General features: G+C 41.7%; 2 protein-coding genes and 1 long non-coding RNA gene across 3 annotated transcripts in view; 1 reads left to right on the top strand and 2 right to left on the bottom strand.

Annotated features, from left to right (window-relative positions):
- LOC134355041 (calcium-activated chloride channel regulator 1-like) overlaps positions 1-1,234 on the bottom strand; it is a 62,761-nt gene extending 61,527 nt beyond the window's left edge. The window contains 1 exon segment of the mRNA XM_063064714.1: positions 1,065-1,234. Within this exon segment, the coding sequence (XP_062920784.1) occupies positions 1,065-1,226 (162 nt within the window). The 5' untranslated portion in view covers positions 1,227-1,234.
- A 5,036-nt stretch (positions 1,235-6,270) lies between these two features.
- Positions 6,271-24,094, top strand: part of LOC134355042 (outer dense fiber protein 2-like) — an 86,447-nt gene continuing 68,623 nt past the window's right edge. Inside the window, exons 1-5 of the mRNA XM_063064715.1 lie at positions 6,271-6,513; positions 8,498-8,742; positions 9,077-9,182; positions 19,478-19,635; positions 22,621-22,747. Coding sequence (XP_062920785.1) covers positions 9,078-9,182; positions 19,478-19,635; positions 22,621-22,747 — 390 coding nt within the window. The 5' untranslated portion in view covers positions 6,271-6,513; positions 8,498-8,742; position 9,077. The remainder of the gene's footprint in view (positions 6,514-8,497; positions 8,743-9,076; positions 9,183-19,477; positions 19,636-22,620; positions 22,748-24,094) is intronic.
- Positions 10,400-24,094, bottom strand: part of LOC134355043 (uncharacterized) — a 34,736-nt gene continuing 21,041 nt past the window's right edge. The window contains exons 2-3 of the long non-coding RNA XR_010019954.1: positions 14,041-14,184; positions 10,400-10,572 (exon numbers count right to left, since the gene is read on the bottom strand). This is a non-coding gene — a long non-coding RNA (uncharacterized LOC134355043). The remainder of the gene's footprint in view (positions 10,573-14,040; positions 14,185-24,094) is intronic.

Raw genomic sequence — 24,094 nt, forward strand, 5'->3', positions numbered from 1 at the left:
TTAATAATCAAATACATCCTCTCTGAAAGTATGACTCCAAGTTGGAGTGTTATACCCTAATGCCCATTGACTTCACTTATATCATGGTGCCATGATGCCACTCAGTCACGGTGAAAGGTGTCACTCTCACCTCACCTCAGGAATAAACTCTTTGACCACATTTGGATGAAGTTGCGATAGTCCTGACAAAAGCGTTCTGGATACAGGCTTAACACAGATACTTGTGAGAAGTTTAATGGTCTTCCTTTTTTTTAAACAAAAAGGGTTCTATAGAGTTTCTTTGTTTTGTGGCTACCTGAAGGGAGATGAATCTCAGGGTTGTGTACAGTCAACATACTTTGATAATAAATGTACTTTGAACTCCAATAGGTGAAGATAAATAGCAGAAGCTGAAACTGATATGGTACAATATTACACAGAACAACTAAGCAGTGCTCTTCGGAAAATTCACAACAGAAAATTACTTAGATTATGGGTTTATTGAGATAAGTGGCTACTAACTTAATTGGCTCAGCATGATATTGTGGGCCCAAGGGCCCAATCCTGTACCGATCAATGTTCTATGTTCTAAGTGTTGAGGAGATGAGCAACGATTCAGTTTAAGATTCAGATTCAAATTTATTTGTCATATATACATTGAAACATACTGTACAATGTGTCATTTGCGTTAACAAGCAGCACTCCCAAGTATATGTTGGAGGCAGCCCACAAGTGTCATCACACATTCTGGCACCGACATAGTATGCCCACCATGTTACTATTTTAATAGTGTTAAAATAACAATACTGTGATAAATGTAATAAAACAATTTCTAAACCTACAATTCTTTGGCAACAAGCTGCTCAGAAACAACCTGAGTTTGCAAAATGCACTATATGGTGCATCTTTCTTTTTATTATCAGCTATAGTGTTCTTGAATGGTATATACCCAAGAGATACAATTCCAAAATCGTTTGCACAAAATAAATTATGGAGTAGTTGAATGGGCTGGTTTCCCCAAACTTGCAATAGCATTTATACAAATAATACACCAATCTTGACTGATCAGAGCAAGAAATTCATACCTGAATTTTTGTAATGAGCTGTGGATCTTCTGGAATCCCAGGGTTAATAGCTATGACAACATTATCATAACCATTGTTCATTAGCTTCACCTCAGAACATCTTACCACGCAGACAGAGATAAGGCATTCCAAAGACAGGAGAAATATTTTTCTGAATTTCATGATTAGAGTCTTCACCCCCTCTGCATCCAAATGATCACACTTTTGAAATCAGTCTAATTTATACTAAACCATATCAACATATTTCAAAACATCAGCTAAAAATTTTATTGCTGGGTGCAGAATAAGGAAATCACCTTCAGCATTCAAATGCTCATGTGTTACTTATTTTTGTAACTGTAATCATGATTTAAATACAGAATCTCTTTCAAAAGATGGAGAGAAGGAACACAATAAATTTTCATATTATGTACAAGCAACATGTCAAATATGATCGCAGACAAGATTGGTCAGATGTTTCAAGCATCAGTTCTTCCATGATGCTGCCTCAGTAAAGCAGCTAGCATAATCAAGGATTCCACACATTTTCTCTTCTCCCCTCTTCCAAAGGGCAGCAATATGAAAGCCTGAAAGCACATACCACCAGGCTCAGGGACACCTATACCACTGTTATCAGAATCCTAAATGAAACTCATAAAATGAGATGAACTCTTGACCTCACAATCTACCTTGTCATGATCTTGAACTTTATTGTTTAACCCCTGCAGTTTCTCTGTGGCTTTTGCATTTTATTCTGCAATGCCATTGTTTTACCTCAATGCACTGTGTAATGACTGTGCAAGGCAAGTTTTTCTCTATATCTTGGTACATGTGACAATGATAAACCAATATCAATAATATTAGCTTTTTTTTTCTAGACAGTACAGCGGTGTAAGAATTGATAGGCATACAGATAAAGCAGGGAAACAGACTCTTTGTCCCACTGATTCTATGCCAAACATCAAACATCCATTTTTACACTATCCCATTCCGATCCATTTCGTTCTCTCCATATTCTTATCGACCCTTCTCACATTCCAAGAAAATCAACGTTGTGCACCTAGAAATGTGCTTAGCCCAGAGAAGCAAATGAAGTAGATGCTATACTGTTTACTTTTTAAACTTTTATTGTTAAATGTTAATCTTCTGGAATATTTTACTATTTGTTAATTTGTGGTAATATTACTTCATGTGTTGTGTACAAGTTACATATACTGAGTTGTGCACTTGATCTGGAGGAACACTGTTTCATTGGGTTGTACACACGCATACAGTTCAATGACAATAAACTTGAACTTTTCTGCATATTCTAGCATCTGACTTTCCAAAAGGATTTTCATGTGTACTTGCCTAGTAGAATATGCTCCCAATGATTTCAGTTGTGCAACATGAAAAATTCCCTTCCAGAAGCTGCAGAGAGAACATTTGTTGGTGAGGGGAGGATGCAAATTACATAAATAGTTTAGAAGAAAATAAATTAATAAGTAAAAGCTCTAATCTAAAACTAATAATAATTAATTATGTGGAATTAAGACTGAATCATTTTCCTTTTATGATACCATATCTCAAACCAAATCCTGAAGTAAATTAGGTACACAACAAAATGATATCAAAATATATGCAACCATATCACAATTCAAAGAGTCCACTGAGCCATTTACTGTAATCAAAGGAATTATGAACCTTGCACAAAGCATCACTCCTAATGAAGAAAAGTTCACTATTTTGTAAACAATGTGAAAACGGGAAATCATGGGCTGGTTAGTCTCACATCAGTGATAGGAATGCTACTGGAGCAGTTTCACTGGGATGAGATTTACTTGCATTAGGAAAATTGTGGACTGACTGAGGACAACCAGCATGGGTTTGTGCCTCTCTCATGCCTCTGTAGTCCCCTCTAGTCCACTGTGATACTGATACATCTGACTTCAGCTTCTTCTCAAATTTCAGGGCGAATTTGATCGTATTATGATCACTTTCTCCTTAAGCTCTCTAATCAATTCCAGCTCATTGCACAACCCTCAGTCCAGAATAGCTGATCCTCTTGTGGGTCGACCATGAGCTGCTCTAAAAAGCCTTCTCGTAAGCACTCTAGAAATCCCCCCTCCTGTAATCCAGCACCAACCTGATTTTCATGATTTACCTGCATATTGAAATCGCCCATAACTACTGTAACATTACTCTTTTGGTATGTATTTTCTTTTCCTCGTTGTAATTTGTAGACCACATCGTACTGTTTAGGGGTCTGTATACAATTCCCATCACAGTCTTTTCACCCTTGCACTTCCTTAGCTCTACCCACAATTATTCAACACCTTCTGACCCTATGTCACCTCTTTCAATTGTTCTAATATTCTGCCTGGTTAGTCTCAAAGTTGGTGCATTAACATTGGTTTCTCCAACTCCTAGTAATTTATCTCCTCCTACTTTTTCTTTCCATTCCTCATTCTGGTTACACGCTCACCCCTTTTCTCCTCCTCACCTGCCCATCATTCCCTCTGGTTCCTTTCTTTCACTTTCTTCCATGGTACACTGTTCTCCCCAGTTAGATTTTCTCTTCTTCAGTCCTTTACTTCTTCCATCTATCCCTTCCTAACTTTCCACTTCATACCCCTACCCACTCATCTACCTCACCTGGTTTCATCTATCACAAGCCAGCTTGTATTCTTTCTCTTCCACACCCACCCCCCCATCACCTTCTTGTTCTGGCTTATGCCAACGTTGACTGTTTATTCCCTTCAATAGATGCTGCCTGACCTGCTGAGTTCCTAAAGAATTTAGTGTTGTGAGACTCAGGTTTACAATCCTGTAATATTTCACTTTTTTTCAATGGTAAGGTCAGAAAGAGGGATGTTCACCGCACACTATTCACCATTTGTGACTCCTCAGATAATGACGTAGCCCACAACAAGCTGTAATACGACCCAGATAATATCCGGACCTAGGCTAATCAAGTCCAAGTTCAATTTTATTGTTGCATTTTGTTGTATATGTGGCAATGTTTCATCGGACCACAGTGCACCCACAATACATATATCACACACAGCACCTAAAACAAAATATTACCACAAATAAGTTAATAAAACATAATTCAGAATATATTGGAAGTGTGCAGCACAAGTAAACAGTAAAAGAGGGCGAGTGACATTCATGCCACACAAGTGCCCAGGAATGATAATGACAATATCCAACAACAGAAACTCCAGCTGTCACCCACAATATTCAATGGCATTACCTCACTACCAATATCATTTTGGGGGGGGGGGTGGTAGTTACCATTATCTGAGCCAGATACACAATGTGACTACAAGAACAGGTCAAGGGCTTGGAATCCTAGTAAGTAACTCATCTCCTAACTTCCTGAAGCCATACAAAGATGTTGCCAGTACTTGATGAGCTGAGTTATAGGAAAAGGTTGAATAGTTTATGACTTTATTCATTGTAGCACAGGAGAATGAAGGGAGATTTGATAGAGGTATGCAAGGTTATGAGGGGTACACAAAGGGCAAGTGCAAGCAGGCATTTTCCACCAAGATCAACTGAGACTAGGACTAGGTTAAGGGTGAAATATTAAAGGGGAACCTGAGGGGGAACTTCTTCACTCAGAGAGTGGTGTTGGATCGAGCTGTCAGCAAAAGGGGAGGATACAACATTTGAGAACTTTGGATAAATACATGGATGGGAGGGGAATGGAGGTCTATGGACCAGGTGCAGGTCAACGGGACGAGGCAGAATAACCATTGGCACTGACTAGATGGGCCAAAAGGCCTGTTTATGTGCTGTAGTACACAATAACTCCATCCACAAGATTCAAGTCAGGAACATGATGAAATACTCTCCACTTGCCTGGATGAGGGCAGCTTCAACAACACTCACAAGGCTCAATACAGTACAGGATATGATAAACACAAGGGATTCTGCAGGTGCTGGAAATCCAGAGCAAAACACCCAGCATGCTGGAGGAACTCAGCGGGTCAGGCAACATCGATGGAGAGGAATAAAGAGTTGATGTAGCAGGCCGAACAACACACATTGTTCGACACCCCATCCACAACTATTCACTGATACACAGTAGCAGCCATTTTTTATAATTTGCAGAATGCACACCAGCAATTCACCAAGACTCCTTAAACAGCATCTTCTAAACCTACAGCTTCATCCAGTTAGAAGGACAAGGGAACCAAAATTATAGGAAGCAGCACCACCAGGAAGATGCAATTGCTACCATAACAGTTGAAAATTTATGATTTTTTTAATCGTCAGGCACTAGGAGCTACACGGAAAACTTGTTAAAATTACATCAACATGCCAGACAGCATCTATGGAAAGAAGCACAGTCGACGTTTTGGGCCGAAATTGAGGTCCCTCCTGCCAAAGGATTTCAGCCTGAAACGCCAAACTGTGCTTTTTTACCGTAGATACTGCCTGGCCTGCTGAGTTCCTTCAGCATTTTATGGGTGTTACTCGGATTTCCCGTATCTGCAATTTTTCTCTTGTTTGTGATAAAATTACATCAAGTTTACTCATGATCTCATTCAATGATAACGCAGGTGTGATGGATTAAATATCTTATATACCTCGCTATAATACGGAATGAAACATTCCAAGTTTCCAAGCCTCGCTGTTCTTTCATTGGAAACATTCAAAAATAAAACTACTATTAAGGTTTCAGTCCAGACTCCATGGGCTATTCTCTCAGTCCATCGCTGCAAGTCAGCTAGTTCATTCCTTAGTCCTACACCCTTCTTTCGCACCGTCTACTAGCCCACCCTATAACCACGTTTCCCTCCCATACTCTAGCACCGCAGCACCTACTCTCAAATCCTCCTCCACCAAACTTCTCTCCCCACCACTTCCCCTGCGACGCTCTCCTGCCTGCATATCCTCTCTCGCAGTGCTTCCTCTCCTACATCTTTCCCATCCAGAAGCCCTCACATCACCTCACCCCATCACCTCGCTACAAAAACCTTACTCATGCTACCGCTCCACCTGCCTCCATAACCTCCCTCCAACACAGCCTTCTCACTCTCCCGAGATCCCTCCATCAATACCCTTCCTACCCAAATCAAACCCCTAGCTTCCCCTTCCCTCTCCCAATGACGTCTCCCCCAACGCACCCTCTCTTCCCCCCCTCCTACCTCTCCTCACCTTGACTTCTCCTCCCAGTAATAATTCCCCTCCTTTTCTTTTCTAGCCCGCACAAACCCTGGCTCGGATCCCTCCAGGTAATCTGACCACCGGAATGTTTGGTCCTCCCGCATTTGAGGAAACACACGGCCCCGGAGCGCACTGCGTACATCAACCAGTATTCAGCTCCGCTCCGCACCGCCCCCGGGCCCTGCAATCTGCGGGCAGCCAATCGGCAGCGGCGCCCGGCGTCAGGCAACAGCGGCTTCCAAACACTGTTCGTCTCCCTGGCACCGGGACCAGCGCTCCCTTCCCGGGCTGAATCGGCAGGAAGAGAGGCAAGGTAAGGGATAGGAATGTGTGGATGGATGAAGGAGGAGGAGGAGACTGGATGGTCGGAAGTTAGAGACGGGGGTTGAGGGGAAATGGAGCTGGTGTTTGGGGACGAGGGGAAAGGGATTGGAGGAGGGAGTGAGAGGCGGAGGTTGGAGTTAGGGGCGAGGTGGTTAGGAGAGGGGAGAATGTTGGCAGAAGGAGTAGAAGGTTGGGGGTGAGCCAAGGAAGGGGAGGGGGGAGAAAGTTGGAGGAAGGAATAGGAGGTTGGAGGTGTGGTGGGTTTGAAGGATGGGTCAAGTGGAAGGAGGATGGGGAAGGAGTGAGGGGCTTGGAGGATGCTGTAAGTAGGAAGGGAATTATAGATTAAGGTGGTTGAAGACTGAATGATCTAAGTCACAGTGAGCTAACCAGCACACTGTCTGATCACTTATTCCTTTATTTCTAATTACACAGAATATCTGTGTTTTGCTGAATGAACTCAAATTGACCTAAAACCAAGTTATGTTTAGCTTATGTCCATTTCTGTAGTTTGAGCAAAGAGAGCAAAGCTAAGCCTATAACTAAATCAGTAAACGTTGGACTCAGCAATATCAGAAGAAGTGAGTTTCATAACTTTCATCAAGGATGGAGAAGTTACAGCAGCAGGTGAGCCAGTATACATGACGGAGAACATCGATGAAAACACCAGCAGATATACTTCAGTAGGAGTTTGAAGAGATTTGCTATGTCACCAAAGACTCTTGCCAGCTTCTACAGATATACCATGAAGAGCATTCTGACTGGTTGCATCACCATCTGATATGGAGTCTCCAATGTACAGGATTGTCAGAGGGTTGTATCCAGCCAGTTCAAGCCTCCCCACCATCAAGGACATCATCAAAAGGCAATGCCACAGGAAAGTGACATCCATCATGAAGGACCCTCACCATCTAGCTCATGCCCTCATCTCAATACCACTGGGCTGGAGGTACCTGAAAGTGCACACTCAACATTTTAGTAACAGCTTTTTCCTCTGCTGTAAGATTTCTGATTGACCTATGAACTTGGGAACACACCCTCACTATTCGCCTTGCAATACTTGACTTTATTTATTTATGTATGTACTTTTTATTGTAACTCGTGCAAGATCTGTACTACTGCCACAAAAAAAAAACAAATTTCACAACTTATGCCATTGACAATGAACCTGAATCTGATTCTGAATTGGTTACTTCCATCTGAGTCATAGGTATGTTTCAATTTGCTGGTGAACGCAGCAGGCCAGGCAGCATCTGCCTGGCCTGCTGCGTTCACCAGCAACTTTTATGTGTGTTGCTTGAAATTCCAGCATCTGCAGATTTCCTTGTGTTTATGTTTCAATTTGTTGGTAAGGATCAAAGTCAGGTTGGTGGGGTTGCCTGAAAGGTCAGCATAGACATGTGAACTGCAGGACTTTCAAAGACTTTGGACAGGAAAAGAAAACGGGAGACAATAAGATTGTTGATGCTTGTGTTCTTGCAACCATTTCATCTTCTGGGACAAAGGTAATGGCAAGTTTGGAGAGTTGACATAGCAGGAGGAGAACTATTAATAAAGTGGTTTCATCTAACATGCAAGAACACAATAAGCTGCTAAAAGAGCATCAGACCCTGACGCAGGGTCTCAAGCCAAATCCAAATGAATTCTTCCCAGCACTTTGTTCTCTTCCTCCAGATTCCAGCATCTGCAGACTCTTGTTTCTCTAACTATCCTGAAGGTCTGAAAGAAATGATTGTGATTACATGATAAAACAAACACCCTACAAGATCATAATACCTAAATATGTCAGAATATTACTACAATACACCAGATTTACAGTATAGCACAACTAGCTGTTTCATAAAATTATTTTCAATATTTTAGGTATTTTAATTATGCGTACTGTATTTACTGCTTACTAAAGCAAGCATAATTTCTATTACCGGTTAAAAGCAAAGACTTTTTTAAAATCTGATTTTTTTTTTAAATTCTAGGGTTTGAGGCCTAGTGTTCAGGGTCCTGACACTGGCGAGTCTGGACTTCAAGGCAAGTGTTCACTGATCAGCAGGTCCTGGGGTTGATACCATCGATCAAGACCTGAGAATCAAATTTGAACTCCAGAAGTTGAGGCCTGTTGGCTAAAGCAAATCTGCAAATCTTTGCGAGTCTGCTGGGTTAGTCGAAGCCCCAGTGTCCGCGAGTCCGAATCAGAGGGTCTCTCCTGGAGTTGGAAGACAGTGTATGTATGTGGGAGGGACAAACAAAACTTGTTTTGCTGGTGTTGATTTGTTGTTTGTTGTGTTCTGTTTTGCTATGATCTGTCTTGTTCTGCTGAGCATTGTGGGCATTCTGTGCTGGTGCCGGAACGCATAGTGATACTTACGAGCGGCCCCAAGCGTACCACCGGGTGTGTTGGTTGTTAATGCAAAGGTCACATTTGACTATATGTTTTGATGCTGCATAACAACAAATCTCTCAGCATATGCCAGTGATAATAAACTTGATTCTGATTCAGATTCTGATAAATAAACTTGAATCTTGAATCATTATCTTTCCTATTGAAATTTCTTTAGGATGAAGTCAAGACCATCTTTGCCTACAGTCAATGTCTATCTGAATGAAGCTACTCCTGTTCGTGTTCATATTCAGAAACCCAAACTGTTGCCTTCTTTTGTGGAAGTAGGTAAAAATGATGTTAATCACTTAACATGATTGGTACCTGATAATTTTTCGGAGAACATCTTGGCTGGAAGGGGTTGATGGAAGTTTTTGTATATGGCATGTTGTGGCGATTTGAAATGTACTATCTAAAAAGAATGAGAGTAGCAGATTAAGTAGCAAAGTATAAAAGAGAATTAGATAATCAATTAAAACAGAAATAACTGCAGAAGGATGGCATAACGGGAGCTGACCTGGACATTATGGGTTAAATGTTTGTCTCCTATGCAATATCATTCTAGTAATGTAAATTTTCCTATTGGCACATAGATGAAAGAAAAAGGCCTAGATAGAGTAGACATGGAGAGGATGTTCAGTATAGTGGAGGTGTCTGGCTCCAGAGGGTACAGCCTCAGAATAGAAGGACATCACCTTGGAACAGAAATGAAGAAGAATTTCTTAAGCCAGAGGGTGGTGAATCTGTGGAATTCATTGCCACAGATGGCTGTGGAGGGAGAATCATTGGGTATATTTAAAGTGGAAGTTGATAGATTCTTAATTATCAAGGGCATTAAAGGTTACAAGGAGAAGAAACAAGAATGGGGTTGAGAAGAATAATAAATCAGCCATGATGCAATAGTGGAACAGGCTGGATCGGCCGAATGGCCTAATTCTGCTCCTATGTCTTATGGTGTTGTGGGAGAGAAGGGCAAGATTGATATTAGACTAGGTTAAAAGGTTGGCAGAACATCGTGGGTGGAAGGGTATGTTGTGTTACACCTTTACCAAAGTACTAAATGGGTGTGAGTGATAAGGAGATAAGGATAAAGAAGAAAGAAATACTTGCTCTTGTGTGTTACCTTTCATTTTCATTCCAGGACAACCCCAACAGCTTTACCATCAGCTTTTCAGAGGCACAGTCATTGTTAAGTGTCTAGGAGATGCAGTAGTCAGTTTCTTTCACGGGAAGCTCCCACAAATACCTTGCTGAAGATGACCCAATTATTTATTTTAGTAATCTAAGTTAAAGGATAAATATTACCACATATAATAATAGAGATGTTTTACCTCTCCTTCAAGTTAGTGACAAGGGAGTTTTGACTTCTACTCGACAGAAGATAGAATGCCTTGGTTTAATTATTAAACTTTAATACATCATCAGAAAAGCCACCTTTCCCAATGGCTCCTTCGCTCCTTAAAGACCTGGCTCCGAATCTTCTGGACCACAATTTCTCGTCCTTGACTTTCTTGCCAATCTAAATAGTATCTCTGTATCCACCATGGGTTCCATACCAAGGGTATTTTCTCCCAGTTATTACAGGTGTCCAGAAGAAAGCTGTCAGCTGAGTCAGCAAAATGGACAAAGTCTCAGAAGAGGAAAACTAATGATTGCCGCAAATCCAAAACTTTTCTGTGGAGTCAAAATTGCAAACAGGAAGTAAGTTAGAAAATCAAATTATTCTTTCCATGTAAGCAAAGGCAAAAATAGATTGTGCATCCATTTTGAAAATTTATATGAAAATGAAAACAAAAGTCTGTGGAAATATATTTTTGAGGGTGATGATTCTGGTCTAATTTGAAACATAGAAAACCTACAGCACAATACAGGCCCTTCGGCCCACAATGTTGTGCCAAATATGTACTTATTTTAGAAATTACCAGGGTTACCTATAGCCCTCTATTTTACTAAGCTCCTGGTACCTATCCAAGAGTCTCTTAAAAGACCCTATTGTATCCGCCTCCACCAACGTCGCCGGCAGCCCGCTCCACGTAATCATCACTCTGCGTAAAACAAAAAACTTACCCCTGACGTCTCCTCTGTACCTACTTCCAAGCACCTTAAAACTGTGCCCTCTCATGCTAGCCATTTCAGCTCTGGACAAACGCCTCTGACTATCCACACAATCAATGCCTCTCATCATCTTATACACCTCTGTCAGGTCACCTCTCATCCTCCGTCACTCCAAGGAAAAAAGACTGAGTTCACTCAACCTATTCTCATAAGGCATGCTCCCCAATCCAGGTAACATCCTTGTAAATCTCCTTTGCACCCTTTCTATAGTTTCCACATCCTTCCTGTAGTGAGGTGACCAGAACTGAGCACAGTACTCCAAGTGGAGTCTGACCAGGGTCCTGTATAACTGTAACATTACCTCTTGGCTCTTAAACTCAATACCATGGTTGATGAAGGCCAATACACCATATGCCTTCTTAACCACAGAGTCAACCTGCACAGCAGCTTTGAGTGTTCTATGGACTCAGACCCCAAATCCTTCTGATCCTCCACACTGCCGAGAGTCTTACCATTAATACTATAATCTGCCATCATATTTGACCTACCTATATTTGTGGGCACGTGGCCAAGTGATTAAGGCATTGGACTAGCAACCTGAAGGTCATGAGTTCGAGCCCCAGCCGAGGCAACATGAGTTGTGTCCTTGCGCAAGGCACTTAATCACACAGTGCTCTGCGACGACACTGGTGCCAAGCTGTATGGGTCCTAATGCCCCTCCCTTGGACAACATTGGTGTCATGGAGAGGGGAGACTTGCAGCATGGGCAACTGCTGGTCTTCCATACAACCTTGCCCAGGCCTGCGCCCTGGAGATTGAAGACTTTCCAGACGCAGATCCATGGTCTCGCAAGACTAACGGATGCTTTAATTAATGACCTACCAAAGTGAACCACCTCACACTTAACTGGGTTGAGCTCCACCTCCCACTTCTCAGCCCAGTTTTGCATCCTATCGATGTCCCGCTGTAACCTCTGACAGTCCTCCACACTATCCACAACACCCCCAACCTTTGTGTCATCAGCAAATTTACCAACCCATCCCTCCACTTCCTCATCCAAGTCATTCATAAAAATCATGAAGAAAGGGATCCCAGAACAGATTCTGAGGCACACCACTAGTCACCGATTTCCATGCAGAATATGACCTGTCTACACTCAATCTTTGTCTTCTGTGGGCAGGCCAGTTCTGGATCCACAAAGCAAGGTCCCTTGGATCCCATGCCTCCTTACTTGCTCAACAAGCCTTGCTAGTTGTGCTAATTACTTGTTAATTGGAATGAAATTTAATACATAAATTTCATAGAGAATTGTGTAGCATGGAATCATGCCCTCTAGTCCAATTCATCCATGCTGACCATGGTATCCACCAATCTAGCTCTGCAATTGGCCTGCATCCTTCTCAACCTCTCTGTTCATGTCCTTATCCAACTATTTTCAATGTTGTTATTGTACCTGCCATGAGAACTTTATCTGGCAGCTCGTTCCACGTACACACCAACCTCTGCTTGATGAAGTTGTCCATCAGGTCCTTTCAGATCTTCTCCTCTCACCTCAGATCAATGCCCTTTTAGTTCCTTTTCCAATGGAAAGGGCTATGTGCTTTCTTTATCCTTTATGATTTTATGCACCTCTCAGTTTCCTATATTCCAAGGAATAAAGTCCTAACCTGCATTACCTCTCCCTATAACTCAGGCAGTTGAATCCTGGCTGAATCCTCGTAAATCTCATCTACCCTCTTTCCTGTTTAATAATGGCTTTTGTATTACAGAGTGGCCAAAATTGTGCACAGTACTCCAAGTGTGATCCCACCAACATCTTATACAACTGCAATATAATGTTCCCGCTTGTAAGCTCAGTGCCTTTGACTGATGAGAGCCTTCTTCACTTCTTAACCACTATGTCAACCTGCGCTGCTGCTATCAGTGAACCACGTACCTGTACATCTAAGTTCATCTGCTCTGCAACATTCTCTTTATATTATACTCCCTGAATTACATCCGGGATGTTTCCAGTGCATTAAATTAGTAAATCCTGAGCAAATTTCTTGCACACTTACAGTACTGTGCAGAAGTCTTAGGCACATGAAAAAAAAATTATGTAAAGCAAAGATACTTTCAAAAATAATGACCAACCTTTGCCTTTAAAACTATATCAATCCTCTTTGGTACACTGTCATGCAGTTTTATAAGAAAATGGTCTGGTAGGTTGTTCCAAGCATCTTCTGCAGACTTTGATTGTTTCATTTGCTTCTGTCTCTCCAGGTATGTTGAGATCAGGACTCATCTGAAACCATATAAAAAATCTGCTCTGCCTAAGACTTTTGCACAGTACTGTATGTCAAATACTAGACAGCATAGACATAGTATAGAGGTGCTTTGAAGAAGAATTTTATTTTATCCCAAGTTTGGTTGGAATTGGGAATGTAGAGACAGATGGTCTGTTATCCTTTAGGAAGTAATTAAAAGGGCAGTGGATTGCCAAGGCAAAGGCAGTTATGGATCAAGTGCTGGTAAATTGGATTAGCATAGATTGCTTGCTTCATTCTCAGCATGGGCACGGTGGATCAAAGAGTGTGTTTCTGTGCTCTATGTCTTTGGAACTGGATTGTATAGCCCAATTTACATGAAATAGTCTTCAATTGTGAAGAATGCTATTTGATAAATTATTGTATTTTTCATATTAATCCTTCATGAAGCAGAAACTACAAAATTTGTTTTATTGAACTTCCCAATAATCATGTGAGAGTACACTGATCCAGAAAGTCTTCGTGATGGCATTGGGTTTGCTGACTGCAAAGTTCTAAACTCAAAGAAGATCTTAAGCGCTATCTGATAGCTAGCTATGGTCTCATTATTACAGAGAGGTTATACTGTAACTGCCCACTCTTGCAAGACTAGTTCACTTCCCTGCGGTGAATTTAGCTCCCAACATCCATTATTTGAGCAGTGGGTACCCCCTCCCTTCCAAGGAAGAGATACATCCAACTAGCAACGTAATTTAAGCACAGTTCATTTATTTTTAATGATACAAGCAGAAAGATGAACTAGAAAAACTCATACTCTCTGTAAAGATTAAGGAGAGCGCACCTAGAGGAAGACCTCAGCTTAAGTACAACAAAAGCCCAGCCAGGTGGCTACACATCGAGGAAATGGAAATCATCCAAAGAACGAGGGGTAGATCTATATGGAAAACCATGGTCACCAACGTCCGCATCGGATATGGTACCTAGACTGACAGACAGATACAAGATTAAATCCAGACAAAATTCTTAAAACACATTGAAAACTCACAGAGATTTTCCATCTTATAAAAGACTTCCAAGTTACATTTGATTTCTAAAACACAAATGATTTCCAATACACAGGTACTTTTCCTATAAGATAAGGTGACATACCAATGAGTTGTAGACAAACAAATTGTCTGTCGCAGAAATCAAGGCAGAAGAATGGATTCTCGTCATCCCATCTTTCTGTCATTCATCTTATTGATCCCTGACTGTTCCTAATAAGCCTGACAGCTCTCTTCATTTACAGTTTTTTCTGCCACTAGGTGATTAGCATATGATATTTTTTTCAATAACCTTTTACACAAACAATCTAAAAACAGCTGGAGACAGAGTTCCCAGTTACCTACAACTAACGCTGAAAGCTGACTCTCTGCATACAGAAACCTACCATCTACTAATAGATCACAAACAAGAGAAATTTCAAGCAACACGCACAAAATGCTGGAAGAATTCAGCAGGGCAGGCAACATCTGGGGAAAAGGGTGCAGTCGACGTTTTAGGCCAAAACCCTTCGGTGTGACTATTTGATGTGCTAAGTGATAGTATCAATCTGGTCTGCAAGCTTCCTTGAACTAAGTAACTTAACCAACTTTGTCTCGTTTGAGCAAGCCAATTAAAATTAAAATAATCCCAGTTGCCTTACACTGCATTACCTAAGCAACCAACTCTGTGTTGGCCAGTATTCTGTGTACTACAGACAGTCCTACTTGTTTGCAAAGCTCTCCTTTTAACTTCAGACTGATCATTGCTTGCTATTTACGTTAAGAACTGTGTATGACAAGAAGCTGAACAAACAATATTGGTTGGCAGTTTACCTTACTCAAAAACAATTCTTTGATCCCTAAAAGTGTCAGCTGAGCAAGGCAAAAAAGGCCAAGTGGCCCTGGAGGTGAATATCCATCACAGCGGGGATACATTTGACCAAGACTAGAAGTGGGACGAAGTTAAAGATAAGCTTTATTTGTCACATGTACATCAAAGCATACAGTGATCTGCATCTTTTTGCATCAAGAAACAACACAATCCAAGGAAACCATGTTTTAGGCACCAACAGAACATACCCACAAATTACTAACTCGTATGGTTTTGGAATGTGAGAGAAAACCGAAGCACCCAGAGGAAGTCCTAATTAATTATAATTATTGCATTGACGGGAAGACAAATACATGAGAAAGCAACAATCTGGTCAAATAAAAGAAAAATATCATGATATTTAGTGCATAGAGGCATATCATTTGAGTCCAAAAGTTACTGTTGGTGCTGATAGCCCACATGAGCAATATCTCACTTTCAAGAACAATTCATCTCATGTTTTCAACATTGATTGTTTACTTATTTATATTTGCATTTACACAGTGTGTTGTCTTCTGTACTCCAGTTGAACACTCTAATTGGGTGGTCTTTCATTTATTCTGTTATAGTAACTATTTAATAGATTAATTGAGAATGCCCACAAAAAAAAATAATCTCAGGGTTCTCCGTGGTGACGTACATGTGCTTTGAAAATCAAATTTACTTTGAACTTTGGTGAACGCAACAGGCCAGGCAGCATCTATAGGAAGAGGTACAGTCGACGTTTCAGGCCGAGACCCTTCGTCAAGACTAACTGAAGGAAGAGCTAGTAAGAGATTTGAAAGTGGGAGGGGGAGGGGAGATCTGAAATGATAGGAGAAGACAGGATGGGGAGGGATAGAGCCAAGAGCTGGACAGTTGATTGGCAGAAGGGATATGGGAGGATCATGGGACAGGAGGCCCAGGGAGAAAGAAAAGGGGTGGGGGGATGGGGCCAGAGGATGGGCAAGGGGTATAGTGAGAGGGACAGAGGGAGAAAAAGGAGAGAGAGAAAAAGAATGTGTGTATATAAATAACGGATGGGGTACGAGGGGGAAGTGGGGCATTAGCGGAAGTTGGAGAAGTCAACATTCATGCCATCAGGTTGGAGGCTACCCAGACGGAATATAAGGTGTTGTTCCTCCAACCTGAGTGTGGCTTCATCTTTATAGTACAGGAGGCCGTGGATAGACATGTCAGAATGGGAATGGGACATGAAATTAAAATGTGTGGCCACTGGGAGATCCTGCTTTCTCTGGCGGACAGAGCATAGGCGTTCAGCGAAACCATCTCCCAGTCTGCGTCGGGTCTCTCCAATATATAGAAGGCCACATCGGGAGCACCTGACGCAGTATATCACCCCAGCCAACTCACAGGTGAAGTGTTGCCTCACCTGGAAGGACTGTCTGGGGCCCAAATGGTAATGAGGGAGGAAGTGTAAGGGCATCTGTAGCACTTCTTCCGCTTGCAAGGATAAGTGCCAGGAGGGAGATTCGTGGGGAGGGATGGGGAGAGACGAATGGACAAGGGAGTCGCGTAGGGAGCGATCCCTGAAGAAAGCGGGGGGGGGGGGAGGGAAAGATGTGCTTAGTGGTGGGATCCCGTTGGAGGTGGCGGAGGTTACGGAGAATTATATGTTGGACCCGGAGGCTGGTGGGGTGGTAGGTGAGGACAAAGGGAACCCTATTCCTAGTGGGGTGGCGGGAGGATGGAATGAGAGCAGATGTGCGTGAAATGGGGGAGATGCGTTTGAGCGAAGAGTTGATGGTGGAGGAAGGGAAGCCCCTTTCTTTAAAAAAGGAGGACATCTCCTTCGTCCTGGAATGAAAAGCCTCATCCTGAGAGCAGATGCGGCGGAGACGGAGGAATTGCGAGAAGGGGATGGCATTTTTGCAAGAGACAGGGTGAGAAAAGGAATAGTCCAGATAGCTGTGAGAGTCAGTAGGCTTATAGTAGACATCCGTAGATAAGCTGTCTCCAGAGATAGAGACTGAAAGATCTAGAAAGGGGAGGGAGGTGTCGGAAATGGACCAGGTAAACTTGAGGGCAGGGTCAAAGTTGGAGGCAAAGTTAATGAAGTCAATGAGCTCAGCATGCGTGCAGGAAGCAGCGCCAATGCAGTTGTCGATGTAGCGAAGGAAAAGTGGGGGACAGATACCAGAATAGGTTTGGAACATAGATTGTTCCACAAAGCCAACATAAAAGGCAGGCATAGCTGTGATCCATACGGGTGCCCATGGCTACACCTTTAGTTTGGAGGAAGTGGGATGAGCCAAAGAGAATTTTTTAAGAGTAAGGACTAATTCCGCTAGACAGAGCAGAGTGGTGGTAGAGGGGAACTGGTTAGGTCTGGAATCCAAAAAGAAGCGGAGAGCTTTGAGACCTTCCTGTTGAGGGATGGAAGTAATATAGGGACTGGACTTCCATGGTGAAAATAAAGTGGTGGGGGCCAGGGAACTTAAAATCATCGAAAAGTTTCAGAGCGTGAGAAGTGTCACGAACATAGGTAGGAAGGGATTGAACAAGGGGGGATAAAACCGTGTCGAGGTATGCAGAAATGAGTTCGTTGGGGCAGGAGCCAGCTGAGACAATGGGTCTACCCGGACAGGCAGGTTTGTGGATCTTGGGTAGGAGGTAGAAACGCGAAGTGCGAGGTGTGGGAACTGTAAGGTTGGTAGCAATAGACGGGAGATCCCCTGAGCGGACAAAGTTGGTGATGGTATGGGAGACAATGGCCTGGTGCTCCTTAGTGGTGCCATGATCGAGGGGTAAGTAAGAGGAGGTATCCATGAGTTGTCGCTGTGGCTCGGCAAGGTAGAGGTCAGTGCGCCAGACTACAACAGCACCCCCCTCATCGGCGGGTTTTATAGTAAGGTTAGTATTGGTGCGGAGGGAGTGGGGAGCAGAGCATTCGGAAGGAGTGAGGTTGGAATGGGAACAAGGTGCGGTGAAGTCGAGATGGTTGATGTCCTGTCCTCTTATTTACCCCTCGATCATGACCATTTTGCCAATCAACTGTCCAACTCCTGGCTCCATCCCTCCCCCTCCTGTCTTCTATCATTTTGGATCTCCTCCTCCCCCTCCTACTTTCAAATCTCTTACTAGCTCTTCTTTCAGTTAGTCCCGACGAAGGGTCTCGGCCCGAAATGTCGACTGTACCTCTTCCTATAGATGCTGCCTGGCCTGCTGTGTTCACCAGCAACTTTTATGTGTGTTGCTTGAAATTCCAGCATCTGCAGATTTCCTCATGTTTACTTTGAACTTTCCTCTTGTTATGTTCCTTTTCATCTTGCTGTGATTTAAACATTGCTATTCAGTGTAGCTGCCCTTAATGTCAATGTCCCATAATCAAAACCAGAGGACAGAGAAATGTCTCCTGAATTGATTTGTTGAAAGTTCTCTTTAATTTAGTATCCTGAATTAATAAGATGGTATGGTACTGCAGTGGTCAGCACAATGCTTTACACTGTCAGCAATCACCGATCAGGGGTTCAATTCCCACTGTTGCCTGCAAGGAGTTAATACGTTCTCCCCCAGAACTCATGGGTTTCCTCCAGCTGTTCCAATTTTGTCACACATTCGAAAGATATACAGGTTCGTGTTAGTGAGTTGTGAACACTTGAAAGCATGGAAACCCTTGCTTCCCGCACTCCGTCAATGCAAACAATGCATTTCACTGTATATTTCAATGTACATGAACCTAGTTTAATACTTGTACACTAACCTAGTTTAATACTTAATCTGAGAATTTTTTTCATGTGAATACTTTGAGTATATGGGAAACTATATTATTGTTTAATTGGAGTATTTTCTTAGCACACTTGAATGAATTTTTAAGAGGGTGCAAAATTCAGTAAATTCTAATATTTATAATTTTTAATTAAAATTGCATTGCGCATGATTCATATAATATTTATCACTTTAAAATTCAGAGACCAGCATAAGCTCTTAAAGCCACTCCTGGCAGGATGGAAAAGATAGAAAAGGATAGAAAACACTTTACCATTCCAGCAATGCAAGCTTTAATGAGGAAGCAAATATTTGTGAGCAAATGAATCAGTGTGAGCAGCAGATTGACAGAGTAATGGAATACTTGAAACAACTGAAAAATTAAGTATGTTTTGATAATTTTTCATTTTAAAAAATAGATTGATGAGATTCTTGGATAATATTGCCTCAGGTAGTGCTAGCTAATTAGTTGCATTTTCCACTTGAGCCTTTGATTGGAGAATAGTCCCTGATGAAGCATGATGTAATAGCTTGAATCTGAAGGTGTACGGAGCAAAAAGACACCTCAGTATTTGCTGCATAGTAAACAACGAATGTATTGTAAATCATTTGGGGTAATTGACTACATTTGCCTTTGTAACCTCTAAAACAAATGGTTAAAATTTCCCCCACAAAAGCTGAACACATCAAATGAACTATTTGAGGAAGACTTGGACATCTCCAGTAAATCAAAATGCGTGGCTGAAGACTTTGAAGCTGAACAGTCACGAATAAGCAATAAAGATGGAGCTTTCTGGCAGACCTTTGAAAAGTTACAAGAACTGGACTTGAAAGGGTAATTATGTTTGTCTTTTGTGCGATAATGCAATGTAAAAGAGAATGCATTAAGTTCCAAGTACATTTATTATCAAAGTATGTTCTGTATACTATATACAACTTTCAGATTCATCTCCTTACAGGTAGCCACAAAACAAAGAAACCCAATAGAACCCATTTTTAAAAAAGAAGGCCGTCAAACACCCAATGTGCGGGGGAAGAAATTATTCAAACAATAAAAGTAAGCAAATAACATTCAGAACCGAAATCCACGAAAGTGAATCCACAGCCACAAACCCAGTCATCGTTGCAGCTGATTCAGGGGCCTGTTAGTTACAGGCCAACGCAGAGACAAATAAACTTTGCGGTGCAGCGAGCTGAACTGGCCCATCACTCACCTCTGGCCCCAACACCCTGACCTTTTCAATCTGGCCTGGCACTTAAATTGTCCAAACCCCTTGTCATTTCTTGTCTTGAACCCGGGTCCTGCCGTTTCAATATCTCTCAGGGCTGGGCCCTGCCATCTCAATTCAACTGTACCTGACTTTTCCAATTCAGCCCAGCACTTAAATGGATCAATAAGAAATTAGGTTGTCTGATATTTTAACTAGTATTCAAATAATGCACTCTTTGGTGAGAAACATAAACTCCACAAAAAAAAAGGAATCTGTTCCAGGATAGTTTAAGATGATAATCTGGCATTCAATTGAAAGGCTCTTAAACAAATGGTAAGAAGAATAATAAATTTTGAGGAGCACTGGAAAATGACTACAGATTTCAAAAGGAGGGAAAGATTGTATGAGTAAACTAAGAAGAAGTAAAATTCCACAGAAAAAAAGTAAAAATAAATGTGTGTGCCTTCAAGGGAACAATAAGGTGGCAAAGTGATTGAACTAATAGCTCCCGCAGAAGCTGTAAAACTAGAGTGGAATGAATAGTGAGAAGCTGCTAACGCTAAAACAATTGCACTGGAGAAATTAAAGAACTAAAATCAATCAAACTCCCTGGACCCTGTAGCCTGTGTCCCAGGGGGTCAATAAAAAAGTGGCCAAAGAGAAAGTGGAGACATTAGTGATCATCTTGTGATCTAATAATGGAGAGCTGGGAGGTGATACAGACAGAATGGATCTGATTTGGGACTGTCAGCATAGTTTTGTAATTGGGAAGTCGTGTCTGACAAATCCCTTGGAGTTCTCTGAGAAGGTAACCAAGAGGGTAGTGAAATGGATGTTGTTCATATAGACTTTAGTAAGGTCTTCGCAAGGTCTCTGACGGCAGGTTATTTTGGATGCATGCGATCCCAGGTGGAGATAGCAGATTGGATTCATAGTTGGCTCATTGGTTGGAAGCAGAGGGCCAAGGGTTGTTTCTCAGTCTGGAGACCTGGGTCTAGTGGTGTGCCAGATAGATTGTTGTTTGTAATTGATATAAATGATTTGGATGTGAAGGTAGAAAGCATAGTTCGTAAGCTTACGGATTAATACTAAGATAGTTGGTGTTATAGGTGGTGCAGAAGAATATGAAAAATTACAAGGGGAGTAGTTATTGATTAGCTAATTACGTGAGCTGAGAACTGGCTTTCAATCCAGGTAAATGTAAAGCATTGAATTTTGGGAGATTAAACCTGTATGGGACTTGTATAGTGAATGGTAAGGCTCCTGGTAGTGTTATGGAACTGAGGCACCTGGGAGAGCAAGTGCATAGTTCACTGAAAGTGGGGTCACAGCAGAAAAGTATTTGGCATTCTGGTTTTTATCAATCAGAGCATTGAGTACAAGAGCTGGGGAGTTGTGTTGCAGTTACATAAGACATGGGTGGGGCTGACCTTGGAGTGCAATGTACGGTTTTGGTAAATATTATAGGAAAGACATTATTAAACCAGAAAGAGTACAGAAAAAAATTACCAGGGTGTTGCCTGAACTTAGGGGCCTGAGTACAAGGAGAGGATAGGCAGAAAGTTGTGAATTCAGCCTGCTCCATCATGGGCACTAGCCTCCATAGCATCCAGGACACCTTCAAAAAGTAATGGGAGTAATCCATCATTAAGGACCACCATCACCCAGGTCATGCCCTCTTCTCATTGCCGCCATCAAGGAGGAGGTACAGGAGCATAAAGGCACACACTCAGTGACTCAGGTACAGTTTCTTCCCCTCTACCGTCAGATTTCTGAATGGACATTGAACCCATGGATTACTTTTTTGCATGATTTATTTAATTTAACTATTTAACAATGTATATATACTTTAATTCACAGTATTACAATGTACTGCTGCTGCATAACAACAAATTTCACGACATATGCTGCTGTTATTAAACCTGATTCTGGTTTTAATTCTGACTAGGACTTTAATTGCTGAAACATAGGAGATAGAGATATACAAGATCATGAGAGCCATAGACAGGGTGAATGTACTTAGTCAGTTTTCCAGGAATGGGGTGCTAAAAAATCTGAGATATAGATTTAAGACCAGAGGCAAGAGATTTAAAAGGGACATCAGGGACAGCTTCATGTCGGTATTTTGGTCTTTATTGCAAAGGGATTGGTGCACAAATAAGGGATGTCTTCTTTTCAAGGTACAGGGTTTTGGTGAGAGCTTTAGAAAGACCATGTTTTGTTTTGATCTCAATACCAAAAGGAGAACGCAGTTGCACCATTGATCAGCTGTATTTAAATCTGTGGTGAAGGATTTGTCTAAAGAGATGAGTTAGACAGAGCTTTATACCTGAAGCTTGGAAAAATAAGTTTGTGAATGTTGAAAAAGTAACCATCCTTTCCAAACCTGCAGCTTCAGAAAACTGAAACAGTTCAATCAGTAGGTGAGATACACAAGCACAATTAAAACTGACTGTCTGAGCTCTCTAAATTGAGTTTAAATTTGGAAATTGCTAGTGCACAATATGAAATGTGTTTATTCGTTAAAATTTCAGTCATTTTGGAGTTAATGTGTTACCGACAGGTGTGTGATTTGAATCCTCACTGATGAATCTTTTGTCACTGTTTAGGATGGAAAGAAAAGGTCTTGCTGAAGAGAGCAAGCTGTCAAAGGCACTAAAAGAAGCTGAAGCAACATGCATAGCTGCAGCAAAGCAAGTTGCAACACTAAAGAATTCCATTGCAGAGTTAATGCAGGTGCGCATAAAGTACAACAGGTAACTGAGAAAGCCATTCAGAGTGTCAACTTGTATAGCAAACTACTTGGTACTTGCTGGCTCCATGTGGCTATGACTAAGGCCAATTAAACCACTTGACAGATGAAAGCACGAAAGGCTAGGGATAACTAGTATGTTTCCTTACTTTCCAGCTCTGATTAAAGTTTCACTCTCAACTGATCCTGACTTATGACCTAAGTATCTCCGGTATTTTCTGTTTTTATTTTGAGTTTTCAGTAGTTCACAGATGGATGCTGCATAGAAGTTAGGGACATAATTGTACAAGACGGACAGAGTGAGAGGGAAGGAGAGACTAGAGAGGGAGAAGTCTTTGGTGGCAGGAAAAAGGACATTGCAGAATGATGGCTGAGAGAGCATAGACTTGGAGAAGGTATGAAAAATACAGAAGATGAGTGTATCTGGGAGGATTAGAGTGCGTAGCAAGAGGATGCTGTAGAGATTGCGGGGGCACTAATAGTAATCTTTCAAGAATCAGTAGATTCCAGTGGACTAGGAAATTGCAAATGTCACTCCACTCTTCGAGAAGGGAGGAAGGTAGAAGAAATGAAATCATAGGGCAATTAACCTGACTTCAATGGTTGGGAGGATGTTGGAGTCTATTATTAAGAACGAGACTTCAGAGTACTTGCATGCACGTGATAAAATAGACCAAAGTCAGCATGGTTTCCATATTGGTAGAAAGAATAAAGGTGCAAAGTATTTTCTAAACAGGGCAAAAATTCAAAAATCAGAGGTGCAAAGGTGGAAGTCCTTGTGCAGGATTCATAGAAACATAGGAATCTACGGCACATTACAGGCCCTTCAGCCCACAATGTCATGCCAACCATGTAATCTACTCTAGAAACTGCCTAGAATTTCCTTACCGCGTAGCCCTCTATTTTTCTAAGCTCCATGTACCTACTTAAGAGTATCTTAAAAGACCCTTTTGTATCCCTCTACCACCTTCGCTGACAGTGATAAAATAGACCACCTCTGTGTGGAAAAACTTACCTCGACATCCCCCTTGTACCTACTTCCAAGCAGCTCAAAACTATGCCCCCTTGTGTTAGCCATTTCCACCATGGGAAAACGCCTACGTGGCAGAAAACATTTCACATGTCTCATTCTCTTGCTCTTCACATACTTGTAGAATGCCTTGGGGTTTTCCTTTATCCTGCTCGCCAAGGCCTTCTCTTGGCCCCTTCTAGCTCTCCTAATTTCATTCTTGAGCTTCTTCCTGGCACCCCTGAAATTTTCTCCAGCTCTAACAGTACCTTTTTTGAACCTTTCATAAGCTTTTCTTTTCATCTTAACAAGATTTTCTACA

The sequence above is a fragment of the Mobula hypostoma genome, chromosome 12, assembly GCF_963921235.1.
Source record: "Mobula hypostoma chromosome 12, sMobHyp1.1, whole genome shotgun sequence".
Lineage (NCBI taxonomy): Eukaryota > Metazoa > Chordata > Chondrichthyes > Myliobatiformes > Myliobatidae > Mobula > Mobula hypostoma.